Raw genomic sequence first — 14,235 nt, 5'->3', positions numbered from 1 at the left:
TCTGGGATGGTGGGGTTTGGGATGTGTAATCCAGTGATTGTTTGCACTTCTACCGATGGGAATAGCTGGCGTAACAAGTTTATGTTCCAATTTAAAGTTTGAGGTTTAATTAGAGTGCTTACCCATTTATTTCCCTCGCTTGAGTTTTGCATTATGATTCAACAATGTAGATACCATATACCGATAAAAACTAGGTTATTGTTGATTTCACATTATGATCCAACAGTGTAGATACCATATACTGATAAAACTAGGTTATTTAGACCTACAAATTATAATCGAAGAGCACAGATATCCTATACTAATAAGTTTTCCCTAAAAATGCACAGTACAAATACCTTATACTGATAAAAACCTAGTTATTTTTGGTTAAAACGAAAAACATTATTGATAGTGAACAATATAGCTTACATGCATTGTTGAATCATAGTAAAAAATGAACGAAAAAACTAAAATAAATATGGTACTCTCCTCAATTGAATAAAAATCGATATCAATTGCAATCAAAGAAATAAAACCTTCAAAACAAAATAATCAATTAAACACAAAAACTAAACAATTAGTAACAATATCAAAGTTGCAAAATTGATTATGATGCAATCAACGTATATGAATCAGTACCATCATCTCAAAACCAAACATATAACGTGATAATTTTCTAGATCTGAAATTTTTTCATGAAAATAAAGTAATTAACACACATGGAGATCGAAATCACGAAGATCTATATCAATTCCTCTTTCAAAAACCCTAATAATTCAAAATCTGAAATTTTTTAGCTTACCGATTGATTTAATTAAAAACAGTTGTTACTTGATCTTGGTTAACTGAGAGATTAATAGTAGAGATTCGAACATAAAAACCAGAAATGAAGAAGGAGAAGGGAAAAAAAATTCGGCGTAGATCCCCTGAACACAGAGCTCTCGATTCAAATGTAAAAATGAAAAAATGGGAAGAAAACTATACTAGTATACTTACATGGGGGTAATCCTGGAATATTAATAATTCGCATTAAAAAACTCGCACGTGTACTGGACCTTGAAGGAAGAAATTGGTCCAAAAAATTTAATTTGGACCTCCGGTTAAGCCGGGCTTCAGAAAAGGACCGGCCATTAAGCTAGCCCACTAGGTTTGAATGTATCAGTAAGTGAAAAATACTAGAACCCCATACTATATGGGTCAATATATAGAAGCCCCACTTAATGGATCATCCACTTTCAACTCCATACTTTAAGAAAATGATATTACTAGGCCCAAAAAATCAAATTTTCTTCAGATCTGGCCCATAATTAATTATTAGGAATTTTAATAATGAAAACACGACCCTTTAGTATTTATACCTAATAAAACTAGTTATAGATTCTAGTTTCATTTTCATTTTCTTTTTATTTTTCACTCTCTCTCTCATCTGCTAAAGAAACAAGACGGAGAAACCTAAATCTGCGCGGAGAATACACATTTTGTAATCGAGATTTGCAATGAAAATTCATTTCAAAACCTAAATCTAAGGTTTACAACCAAAGATCTTGATTATCTAAACTTAAATTCAATATCAGCAACACTTTTTCTATGGAGATTCGGTGAAAATCAATGGAAAAGAAGTGATAATCTTCATCAACAAATAGATCTGAAGATTCGCCTACAAAATCAAGTTGAACAGATAAGGTTACTTATCCTAGTTTAATTGGGGGTCCCAAAAAACAATTAGGGGCCTCATCCATTTTATTTGCACCCCAAATTTTTCAGGGGTGTATTAAAATTTTGTGAAAAATACTATTTTACCCTTCACTAAAAATTAATCTTAAAAACCTATTAACCCTTAATCCTAAGCCCCAATTCATTTCTAGTTCTAAACAAAAAAATCACTCCCTCCCATCTCACCCTCTCGACTCTTCTCTTCTCCACCATTAACGACTCCAAGAAAAGAAAAAAAAATCTTCACCCGAAAAATTTCAGTTACAGTAAAAGGGTCGTCAATTCGACAAGCCTAAACCCTAACGATTTTTCATATGCATGTAGACACCATAAAAAATCGTTAAGTTATATGATGATCAAGATAACGACCATATTTCTGGTTTTCATATTTTTGACCATAGATTAGAATCGTTAACATAATATAGAAACCTATGACGATCCTCTATGAACGACCCTTTTTTAAACGTTAACGACCCCACGTGAAAAACAAACAGCCTCTCTGTCCCAAAATTTTTCAGAGTCGTTTTGGTATAAACACACAAAATAACGACTCTTTCTGACCCAAGCTAAGAGTCGTCAGGGTATATCATATTACCCTGACGATTTTTCATAACCTGGAAAAGTTGCAGGTTTGAGTCGTCATTTTTAGTGTCAATACATTGACGACTTTATAGAGTCGTTGAGGTATACATCCCTCGACATTGACGACTCTTTCTCTGTGTTGTGACATATATCCAATCCATGAGAGAATTTAAGATAATCTTACCATCAACACAATCATCTTTGTTGCTTGAACCTTCCCAACATCATTTCCCCTAATTGAATTACTCATTTCTAAAATCCCTATTTTTTCCTCTAAAACCTCCTCCTCTTCTTCTTCTCAACTCACAAAAAAAAATGATTCTAAAATCTGATTTTAATCTAACATAATCTAACCCCACTAATTAACTTAACTTGATCAAGTTTTAATACTAATCATTCAGGGGCAGTTTAGCCATTTAAAAATATTTTGGTTAAGGGGTGACTCAAATTAGGTTTTAATGACTTTTTTTTTGTCCTCTAGTGGGAGGCCCCTAATTGTTTTTTAGGGCCCCCAATTAAACTAGGTTACTTATCTCTAAAATTTAATTCTTTGATTTCGAATTTTTTTTCCTGAAAAATCATTTGGAAAGCTTTAACAGTTTGATTTCATCTCAAATCTGTTACGGAAATCATAGTTGGAATAAGATCTATTATAATCTCACCTCAGTTGTACTTTTGAGTAAAAATCATCAAAGAATAATTTCAATCGATTAATTTACCAAATCTACAAAAATTGAATGAATTAATCAATCGCTTTTGATTTGTAGGTTGCAGAAGAAGAATAACAGGGATGAAATAGTTGGATTCACCATCAAATCGAAAGAAATAGATAATTTCTTCTTCTTTTATTCTGATTCGTAACTGAGATTTGATCGATCTCTCGATGTACTTTCCTTATTGAAAATTAAACTTTAGATTTGTAATAAGAGTATCTTAATCTCTATTACCCGTCAATTATTTTCGAATTTGTTAACTTTTGCTTTTTTGACCTAAATCTGAACTTATTTTTGTTTGTTGACCAAAACTGAACATGATTTTTGTTCTTGAATGATTGTTCCATCTTGTATTTCTAGTTCTGGTACTTCATCCCCTTCTTAAGTAGTGATGGTGGTGGATCTTACTTGATCCGTTAAGATATTGTGCCTTGATTCTTTATTAGCTCTTCAATATTTGTTGTACTTCATGATTGCAGATTTTTTTATACCGATAATCATTTTTTAGTTGGTGAAATGTGGGATTTTTTCGTTATGTGTGGTTTGGAGCTGGCAATTCAATGGTGTATGTTTAAAGTCATTGTAGTGTCAGATTCCAAAACTGTGCTAGAAGATTTTCTCAGGGGAAGATTCCTTGGTTTTTGCAAGGAAGATGGAAGATTGCTATGAAGAAATTTTCTGAAATCAGATATCAACACTGCTACAGAGAAGTCAATTTCTCTGCAGACTGCACAGCTAAAAAAGGTGCATCACTTGCTGCAGGCACAAGACAACTTCATGTTGGTAGACCTAACTGGCTTATAAGAATTGAAATGCCCAATGTTGACCAGATTCAGTTGAGCTGAATAATTTTTTTTTTTTGAGTTTGGTTTTGTTGTTTTGCTACTTAGAGGGTTATGTAAGGTTCCTGTTATGTTATTGTGGAACTTAATTGTAATCATTTTTCATTTTTTAATAAAATATATGATTCAGGAAAAAAAATGTGGGATTTTACTGGTATGGTTATCTTTTTTGGAATATTACAAACTACTAAGAATGTTATTAGCTACTAAGAATGTTGCTAGGCTATTTGAAGTTGCAAACAATATTTCCTGCTTGTTTTATGTCGTTAGTTTCATATATGCATCATATATATTGCAGTGTATCGTTAGCTGTGTATGTTTACTAATAGGTAATGCTTTGTATCTTTAGCTTCATGTGGAAGTTGTTCATGTTTAGGATGTCTTGTCCCTCTAATTCTATTACTGCAGATAAGAACTCAACAATATTAAGTAGGGATTTTGTTGGTTTAATTCTGTGTGGATGTGTAACTGTTGATTACACATGCCATGTGCATGTGTAACTCAAAATTACACATGCATTTTGTATGTGTACCAGTTAATTACACATGGTTGTTTTAGTAGTGTTTAGAGTATGGATGTGTAATTACTAGTTACACATGTTAATTATGTTATTCATATAGGATACAACTGTGCAACCGAGGAGTCGTGAAAATAGGGGTTCTGGTGGAGCAACAGTCCAAAAAACACAGTGAAGTATCACATTTGCTGACGTTGCAAGAGTCGATGAGGCTAAAGATTAGTTGGAAGATATTGTGGCATGCCTAAGAACTTTCTTTATTGGTTGGTAGACTGTAAAAGTAGTTACACTAGCAGCTACTAGTTATATACCTTTCAAATTAATATGTTGCATTTTCAGTTAATTAAGTGTTATTAAGTAGATTATACTGTTTAAGAATCGCAAGTAGCTATGTGTGATGTCCTTTTTTCTAGCGCTAATGAAGAATATGCTATGAGTACACAAGGTATGTGGCTGTGTAACTTTAGCTTACACATGTTAATTATATGTGTAACTAATGGTTACACATGCATAACTATTGATTTTGTGGCTTGGTTTAGTTAAAGGTGTAATTGGCGTTTAAAATCATCAATCTTGCTAAGCTATGTTTTTTGGGTTTTATTATTTCTTTCCACATTTCTTATATTGTCCATAGGTACTGGTAATTTTCATGGATTTATGATGTTTGTTAGAAAAAAAGGTTCAAATTTGTTTGGATAAGATTCCAATATAGTGTGTCAGACCCTCAATAGTATTATTACATCTTTATATCATTGTATTGCCACTGTTTAAGAACCAAAACTGAAAGGGGGATGTTATCCATTGATGATGTTGTGTCTCAGTGTTTTATTTTTACCTATTGCTTGCATTCTGCTTCGTTTTTTGTATGATGGAGTGTGTTCAGTTGAATGATTACAGGTACTGGTGCAGCTGCAGTTAAGACAGTAGTAATGGAATAGAGGAAATGAAGCTGGCTAGTGCTGAGATTTGTACTGTTGAAGGTGCGAACAGTGCTGTTGGACATGATGTGCAGTTACAGATGCTCATAGTGGTCCCGGTGAAGTGCATATGCAGTTGGAGTTGTTGGTTTAGATGCATGTTTAGCACACGAAAGTGCAATAACAGGTACTTGTGGTTCTTAGTTTGCAACTGGTTGGTTGTACTAGTGCTGGGAAGATACATGTGTGGTGGTTTTGGTAGGCAGTACAGGTGATGGTGCTTAGAGAGTGATGGCTGGTGCTATACTGAAGAATGGTTGCAAATTACACATTTCATATGCATGTGTAACTCCAAATTACACATGCATTTTTATGTGTACTAGTGAATTATTTCTTGGATTTCGCTTTCCATATCTTGTGTTTTAATTCGTTTATTGTGTTCAAACAACTAATTACTATGATTGTAGTAATTGATGAACGGAAAAATTATTGTAAATGAAAATTAAAGTAATACATGTATTTTATGATGAATAACCTGTAGATAACCTTACATATAACATGTGTAACTTGTAGATACACATGCCATACACATGTGTAACTACAGAGTTCCTTGTAACTTTGCATTACACATTTTATATGAATGTGTAACTTCTGGATACCCATGTCATATGCATGTGTAAGTTCCATGTACACATCCATATGTTGGTAGTGGTCGACAGTGGTGGCGGTTGGTGGTTGGCAGCGGCGGCGGCGGTTGGCGGTAGTGGTGGCCGGAGGTGGCTGGCGGTGGTTGTCGGAGGTGGTTTAACTGGCGGTGGTGGTCGGAGGTGGTTTGACAGTGGTGGTTGGAGATGGCTGGCGGTGGTGGTTGGTGGTGGTGGCGGTCGGAGGTGGTTGGCGGTGGCTGTGGTGGTCGGAGGTGGTTGGAGCATCATCACATAATATTTTAATATTTTGGGCCTAAATTTAAATTTTATTTAATTATGGGCTTGACAATATGCATAAGGGTATCAAGGTCTTTTAATAATTTGGGATCTAGATTTAAACTTCTTTTAATTAAGGGCCTCATATTATGGGTTATCCATGGGTTGGACCTTAGCCTTAGTTTCCCTATCAGTAATTCATAGTACCAAACAAAAGAACGATTTTTTAGGGTCCATGGTTTTTTTGAGGGGACCATGGTTTTATTAGGCCACCTTCCCTATAGTTATAAGGGGTGTCCTAAAACGTTGAAATGACTAACCTACCCTTAACCTAATTTAATTTGAAATCAACCTAATAACCACCTATATATATATAACTACCACCTCCTCCCACCACCACCGCCCACCATCGCCGATTACCACCACCACCACCTCCGATTATCACCACCACCAACCACCTCCTCCCACCACCACCGCTCACCGCCGCCGATTGCCACCACCACCATCTCCGATTATCACCACCACCAACCACCAATTACCACCACCACCTCTATATATATAGCTTAATTTAAATCATTAACAAAGATATTCTCACAAACCCATTACTTGTAATATGTTTTTGGTTGAAAAAATGAGAAGTAATCATTAAAATTGGTTGAAAATGGAAGTTGCAGAGACGTTTAATGGAAGTTTTTTTTTCAGAGAAAGTTTCGGTTACGTCGCAAAAAACAAGTCTCAGCCGAACTTTTAGTTCGGTTACGTCGCAAAACGTTCTGTTTCGTCGCAAAAAGTTCGGTTATCACGAATTAATTTTTTCTTAACCGAACTCACAGTTCGGTTGATCCGCAAAAAATATTTTTAACCGAACTCCTCGTATTAGAACAACACAAGTCCATAAGTTCGTTTCCTTCGCAAAATAAGGATATCACCGAACTTTAGTTTACGAAAAATAATGAAAAGTCCAAAAGTTCGGTTCGTTCGCAAAAATGTTAAGTTTTCTTTGTAACCGAACTATGATCTAATTCTATATAGGTATTTGCAAGTTCAGTTCGGTTGGATCGCAAAAATTGTTAAGTTTTTACTTTAACCGAACTTTACTCTAATATTGAGTTCGGTTAGATATGCTGTTGGGTAAAAGTTTGCGAACCAACCGAACTTCTTACACTTGGTATAAAATTTTTTTTACGTAAAGTTCGGTTAGATAGTTAGTTGGTATGAAGTTTGCGAACCAACCGAACTATGTACACTTGGTAAAATCTTATGTTCACGTAAAGTTCGGTTAGATATTGTTTGCGAACCAACCGAACTTCTAGACCCTAAAGTTCGGTAACATTGCGGGCAAACCGAACATTACTCTGTAAATCCTATAAACAAAGTTCGGTAACATGTCTGTTAACCGAACGACTAAAAACCTCCATTTACGAGCGAGTTCGGTAACCTGCGTGTTTGGAAAAAGTAACCGAACTACACTTTCAGATGTGTTCGGTTACAGGTTCTTCACATAAAGTAACCGAACAAGGCCAAATCTACTTCAAAAAATTTACATTTTTTTGAAAATTTGAAGCAATTCAACCAACATTATCTAAGTTTGAAACATACCTGGGTACCCAAATACTCTTCCTCCGGTTTTGTTCGGTTACATGATTCAGATGAGCCATCAATTGAATCATCACTTGAATACTCAAGCTTAGTGAACTCAATTTTTTTTTTTTAATTTTTCATGTTTTTCTTCTTCATCTTCTCTAACTTTACTCAATAATTCTACTTCTTTTTTAGAAAACCCATCTGATTTTTTAATCTCACTAATTATCTTTAACTTAATCATTTCACTAATCATTACACTAACTAATATTAACACTAACTAATCATTACCCAAAATTAATCAGAGGGTAGTTTAGGTATTAATATAAATATCTAGATAAGGGGTGACCTAGATTTACTTTTAAATGTCTTATTAAAAATAGAACCACGGTCCCCAAAAAAATCGTTCAAACAAAAACTTGCATACGGGTACACGGGTAAGGGGCCCAAATGCCTCAAAACCATTATCCATCGGGTTGATTGATTTGTTCCACTTCCTTCCTCCTCTTCATCCATTTTTCTTTTGGGATTTCACGGGAGGAAGATCTGTTGAAGGGTTAGGGTTTTGGTTTTGTAGGGCATCAATAACAAGAAGATGACAATCTCAGAAGATGAAGAAGATGCAAACTTGGCTCACTTTCTCGAATCAGAGGTGCTCTCCATATCTGATGAGGATGAGGTTCATCACTTATCATCATCGCCACCTTTCAATAACAACGTACAGGTATTTCCTCTTATTACAATCATCATTAAGATTTCACCTTTTGATATTTTTATACGGATTAATGTTGTTGTTTCTTAGATATCTCTTAGGTTTCTAATTTAATTCATTTAATTATCTATCAGGACGACGAGGATGGCACGGAAGAAGTAGAAGGAGAAAACTCTTGTCTTTCCCCTTTGTCTTCAAATAATAATACAAACAAGAGATTACGCGAACTACCTGATAGCAACGTTGGTGGTTGTGTTACTCATCATCAAGGAGAACCAGGAGCAGAGAAGAAAAAGAGGCAAAAGGAACCTTTTACTACTACTAGTACCAGTAATACGACACAGGATGATGATGATCAAACTCAAAATGCTAGAAGATTTCCAAGCAGGCAGATTTTGATGCTGAAATGTAGCACCCTAGGGTCAAATTTCAGCATGATTCCTTCTGAATTGTTTCATAACATTCTCAAATTCCTTTCTTCTGAGGTTAGTACTACTTTCTTTATCCCTTATCTTTCTTTTCCTTCTTAAATTGTTTTTTTTTGGTGTCAGATTAATTCAAGGGGATATCTGGTTGGTGTGCAGGATCTTATCGCCTGCTCCTGTGTCTGTAAATATCTGAACTTTGCTGCATCTGATGAGTCGCTATGGCGCCGACTGTGAGTTATAGTTTTTTTTTATTTCTATATTTTATTAAATTATCCATTCAAAATTGCTCGGACTTAAAATACACTGACCCATTCGGACTTAATAAAGAACACAAAAACGTATACTGACACTTAGATTTTCTTCATACTTTCCTACATTTTCTTCATACTTTCCTACATTATGATCGAAGTAGTAAATAAGGTTAATGTAAATTTAAAATTGTGAGCGTATGTAATAAAAGTACAAGACTAAGTGGAAGAGAATGGTTTAAACGACTTCTGAGGATTTAGTTTATCATCTAATATAGGAGTTTGATCACATAAGATATACATTGACCTATTTTCTTGATAAGATAAACACTAAACTAGATAAGTAATACAGATATCACATGCCTATAAAATAGGTAACCTAGAACACATATGAGATAGATACATGATATTCTAGATAAAGATACGAAGATATGAAAATTATACTAACAGATATGAAACTAGATATCAGATATGCTTACTTATTATAAACTAAAAAGAGGTGAAACGTTTTTCACTCATTGGGAGCATCACGAATCTCAGTGAGATTCATGACCACTTCTCACGTTCCTGGTAACTAAGGTTTAATTAGTGTCATTTGGGCAACACTTCTTCCATTTTCTTCTATTTTTTCAAGATATTTGAGAGTTTAGATTCAGTTTAAGCATATTTTATATTTAGTTCCATTCTTACTTTTGCCTAGGCTGCTACTAAGTTCAATATTCATCTCATAATTTTAATTACTCTATATTTATCAGTTAATTGTTTTGAATGAATCCTTTAAGCATCAATAATTTGTTCCTTATAACAACTTAGACTCACACCTTCCTGTGGACTAGACCCTGACTTGCCATACTACTACTTTATATTAGGAACTTATTATTGTTAGGTTGTCAACCTCATCAATATGTGAACAGATAGTTTAGTTTTGAGTTACATTCATTGACAGGTTGCAGTTTGCGCAATGTTTTTAGTCTCTGTAACAAGGATACAGGTGCCAGTGTCATTGTCGAGTGTGAATACGGATGCTCTGACACGGTGTCCAAGAAAAGTAGGAAACAGGGACACAGAGGTTAGGATCAAGTTTACGTTATGTAATCTTCTTAATAAAATAAATTGCTGCATATATAATCATACTGAAGTATAAGGACCCATTTTCATCTCTTTTCTTTCATTTTTTTTTTTGTTTCGTCTATTTTCTTAAGCTTTATCGGACTAAGCTACCAGAGTATTAAGTTTAAATGCTAATAAAGCTGTTGCAGTGTCCGTGTGCGTCTGGTACGAGTACCAACGTCAAGATGGGTCCATACTGGTGAATATTGAAAGATGGAGTATTATGTCGTAGTTACGCACTTACTAAAACCGTAATCTCAAGTAATGTGCTATAAAATAAGTAATTTAGCTAAACGAGTACCATATTGTTGACCTTCTCATACTAGTGCGTCCATGCCTACCGATACACATTTCCTCATCTATGGATTTTCTATTAACATAGTAAATATCCACCTATAAAATTCTGCAGGTATTGTATGAGGTGGGGTCTGTTATCTCCTACCAACAAGTTACGTGAATGCGCCTGGAAAAAGCTTTACATCCAGGTTATTATTTCTCATTATCTTAATCCAAACCCATCTCAGTCGGCAATTCTGAAGGGAATATTTCAGAAAATTATTTGGGCAACCACACTAAAGTCTTAACCTTAGTTCCCTTCGAATGGATAAGGTTAAAGTATGTCGCCCTGAACTTTACTTACGTCTTTTTGCAGCGTGATGAAGAGGATATGGCTGAATTTGTTAGGAATACTCCTTCTGAGTTCAAAGAATATTATATCCAAATGCAGGCGGCCAAGAGAAGCCAAGCACCCCTTCCTTCACAAGTAAGAAAGAATCTAGAAATGATGAACTAATGTGTAAAAGTACTATTCAGTTGCTTTTGCTGAAAAGAAGTAAAATGTCACATTTTTGGATGGATTGCTTAAATCTAGTCATTTGACCTGATATTAACGTAATTATCTGTTGCGATATATATTCTGACACTTGAGGGTTTGCAAATGGATATTTGAGGAATTATAGCACGGAGTTTTATTAGTACTTTGGTTAATAATATTGGCTAAACCTTGATAGGATCCATTGTTTGCATGATGGATCCAGGCCCCAAATGGCATGCCTGATAGAGGCATTTGAGATACTTCGTTTTTCCTTCGGTTTAATCTGTCTTTATGTATCAAGCTTATGATGTTTAGAGGCTATCCTAATATTTGCTGTTTTACATGTGAAGGTGAACGATGACCACATAATTCTCAATAAAACAGTTGCTGATCAAGTGTCTATATGGAGAACCAGCAGAGGCTTGCCTGACGAGGTTGTTACTGGCCATGCTTGTTCTGGGGACACATGCTCCTACTATCAAATTGGGGAACTTTTTCTCTGCGAGAAGACCGGCCGTGTTCACGGTAAGGAAGCACTGAATTACAGATCCCCTACATTGATATCCATAAGTTATAAAATAATGCTGGAATTCTTAAACCGTCACCGTGAGCATATTTCTCATGGACCTTGCACTGCTCTCAAGATCTTTTTGTTCTAATTTTTGAAAAATTTCTACTATGTCAACTGCTGAGTTGAAGTTAACCTCTAATAGTAGTAGATGAAACGTACATACTTAAACATTTATTGTTGTTTTGGAGAGAGGTAGTTTAGTTATTAGAACTGTATTATCATCAGAACCTTCATTCTGCACCAGTCTTTCATGCCTATTTGTTGTTTAATAGACATTTTCTGAAAATAGAATGCTAACTCACCTCATTTTCTGATAAAAGTTATGTCACTTTCGCAAAATTGTCTTACTGGATAAGATAGGCAGGTTACTTAGACTATATGCGGCTTATGATTTCTTCCTTTGTAGTATGTGATGATACTTGCAGGGAAGTTGTATTGGATGCTTCTAGTGGCACTTTGGTTTGTACAATTTCTGGGCACTGCTTCGATAGATTGCTCTCACCTTCAGAAATAGAACCAGATGCTGTGAGTGAAAGGCTCTTTTCTTGGTTTTTGTTTTGGGTATAAGCCTCATGGTAGTTTCCTCTTTTTACTTTTTTCATCTTGACCCTAACGGATGCCTAGGACCTCCAACGTTCAATTTGGTCTTGCGAGGCTTCATATTATTTTGATTGATAAGTTCAGGGTTCAATCTCTCCCATGCACCAATTTCTTAAAAAATCGCTCTTTATATTTTTAGATTAACATTTTTAAAAAAATGTCAGGAGTATGAAGCAAGGAAAGACTGATTGGAGAAGCTTTTGAGCATGAGTTGTGACGGCTGGTGCTTTTAGCCTAACTAACTCCGTTTCTACTACTATAAAATTTAGGAACAACAAGGTGGTGGAACAGATGAAGCGGAGCCATTCATGGGATCAGGCCGATTTGGTGTGTGAGACTTCTTCAAGCCGCATGTGTGTTATACTAAAATAAATAGGAATCATGATTACTGTTATTACTACCCCTGTGTGTTATACAAAAAATAAATAGGAATCATGACTACTGTTATTACTACCACTAACTTTGTTGTGGTTATGGACAGCTCGGGCATATCTGCTGGGATATAACTGCGCTGATGAAAAGGAGCTGGAAGCAGTATCGAGGTTTTGCTGATCATGTAGCTGTACTTGTGTGTACTGAGGAGATGTATTCTTGATAAATCTTGTACGTAGGTGTTTATTAACACATGACCCTATGAAACCTTTCAGCCTCGACGCTGAACTTGTTCTTGTTGTAAAATATTTTTGGTTCGACTTTAATCCTTGCATCAGGGAATAAACCTTTGTATGGTTTTCTTCTAAGAGGCCAAACGGGGGGACACGCATGTGATAAGTTTTCTATTATTTTCTATTGAAGGGAGTCCGTCAATCAACCAATGCTTATTAGGGCTGCACATGGGACGGGACGGTACGGGTTTTTGTCTAACTCAGTACCTGTACCTCCCTATGGCCGGTACCTGTACTTTGTACCTTGTACCTGTACCTGTACCTGTGTAGTACGGGACGGGACTTGTACCTGTTTAACTCGGGACGGGACGGGTCCGGTTCTTTACCCGTAGCATATCTACTTATGTAAAAAAAAAGCAAAAATACTTGAAAGTTCTAAGCTTAAAAACTTTAACTTTTAAGAGTCTTAAGACCTGAATTCATACATTAACAAAAATCTTTAAACTTCTAAATTCAACAACGTTGTTTAAAACTTCAAATAGAAAAAACAAAAAGTAAAGCAAAAAACAATATTTCGACTTTGGTAATTGACCCCTTCTATAAGTTTGCTGCGACTCCAAACACCAAGCATCCAAGACCTGCAACTCCAAACATCAAGCATCCAAGACCTCTGACAGTTGAACCACGCCCTCTTCATATGGTGCATGTTGACGAGGCTTTTTCTTCTTATTGTTCGTCTTTTTCTTCCCTTTTCTATTAGAATCCTCATCAACTTCCCCCTCAGATTCAGAACTAGAGTAATCCTCAAAAGCATTATCAATTTCCATGTCATAATTATCAGTATCAGGTAAAGCATCTTTCCTAGATTCTTCAAATATGTACTTCTGTCTAAAATCCCTATCATGCTTTTCTAACCTTTTGAAAACTTTTTCATACTTTTCAGCAGCTTCTAACATTAAATAAGTGCTATTCCATCGAGTTTTCACATCCAGGATCAAACCTTGCTTATATTCAATCTTTTCTAAACCACAACAATATTTAAACTTATTCAACCTAGCAGGAGATCTAGTTACATATTTGATAACTGACCTGATCCTACATATTGATTTATTATAGAGTCTTACTGCATCTTTTGTCACAATGGCAAGAACATGAGCTGCACATCTGACCTGGTAAGAACAGATACACATGCAAATATTAGATTACACATGCAAATATTAGGCTTAGTAAATGTACACATACACTGAAATGAAATGTACACATACACTGAAATTGATAAATTACAGATACACATGCAAATATTAGAATTTAGAAATGAACAAATCTGAAAAACTAACTTACGTGCAAATATTCGGCTCTAATTGGAGCTGATGTCCA

At 35.2% G+C, this 14,235-nt stretch overlaps 1 protein-coding gene across 3 annotated transcripts; it reads left to right on the top strand.

Annotated features, from left to right (window-relative positions):
* The first annotated feature begins 8,267 nt into the window (after positions 1-8,267).
* LOC113308948 (F-box protein SKIP31-like) lies at positions 8,268-13,035 on the top strand. 3 transcript variants are annotated; one of them, XR_003340218.1, is made up of 9 exons: positions 8,268-8,494; positions 8,617-8,967; positions 9,067-9,140; positions 10,678-10,753; positions 10,921-11,031; positions 11,433-11,607; positions 12,060-12,178; positions 12,418-12,580; positions 12,735-13,035. XR_003340218.1 is itself a non-coding variant. In XM_026557393.1 (9 exons), the coding sequence occupies exons 1-9, from the start codon at positions 8,366-8,368 to the stop codon at positions 12,803-12,805; spliced, it is 1,164 nt and encodes a 387-aa protein (XP_026413178.1). In that variant the 5' UTR covers positions 8,268-8,365; the 3' UTR covers positions 12,806-13,035. The 3 variants fall into 3 exon arrangements, 2 of the variants coding, with proteins under 2 accessions (XP_026413178.1, XP_026413181.1); XM_026557393.1 differs by having other exon boundaries at positions 12,523-12,580; XM_026557396.1 differs by having other exon boundaries at positions 12,523-12,606.
* The last annotated feature ends 1,200 nt before the right edge of the window (positions 13,036-14,235 follow it).

The sequence above is a fragment of the Papaver somniferum genome, chromosome 1 (genome assembly GCF_003573695.1).
Source record: "Papaver somniferum cultivar HN1 chromosome 1, ASM357369v1, whole genome shotgun sequence".
NCBI lineage: Eukaryota > Viridiplantae > Streptophyta > Magnoliopsida > Ranunculales > Papaveraceae > Papaver > Papaver somniferum.
This window is presented reverse-complemented; position numbering and strand designations above follow the sequence as displayed.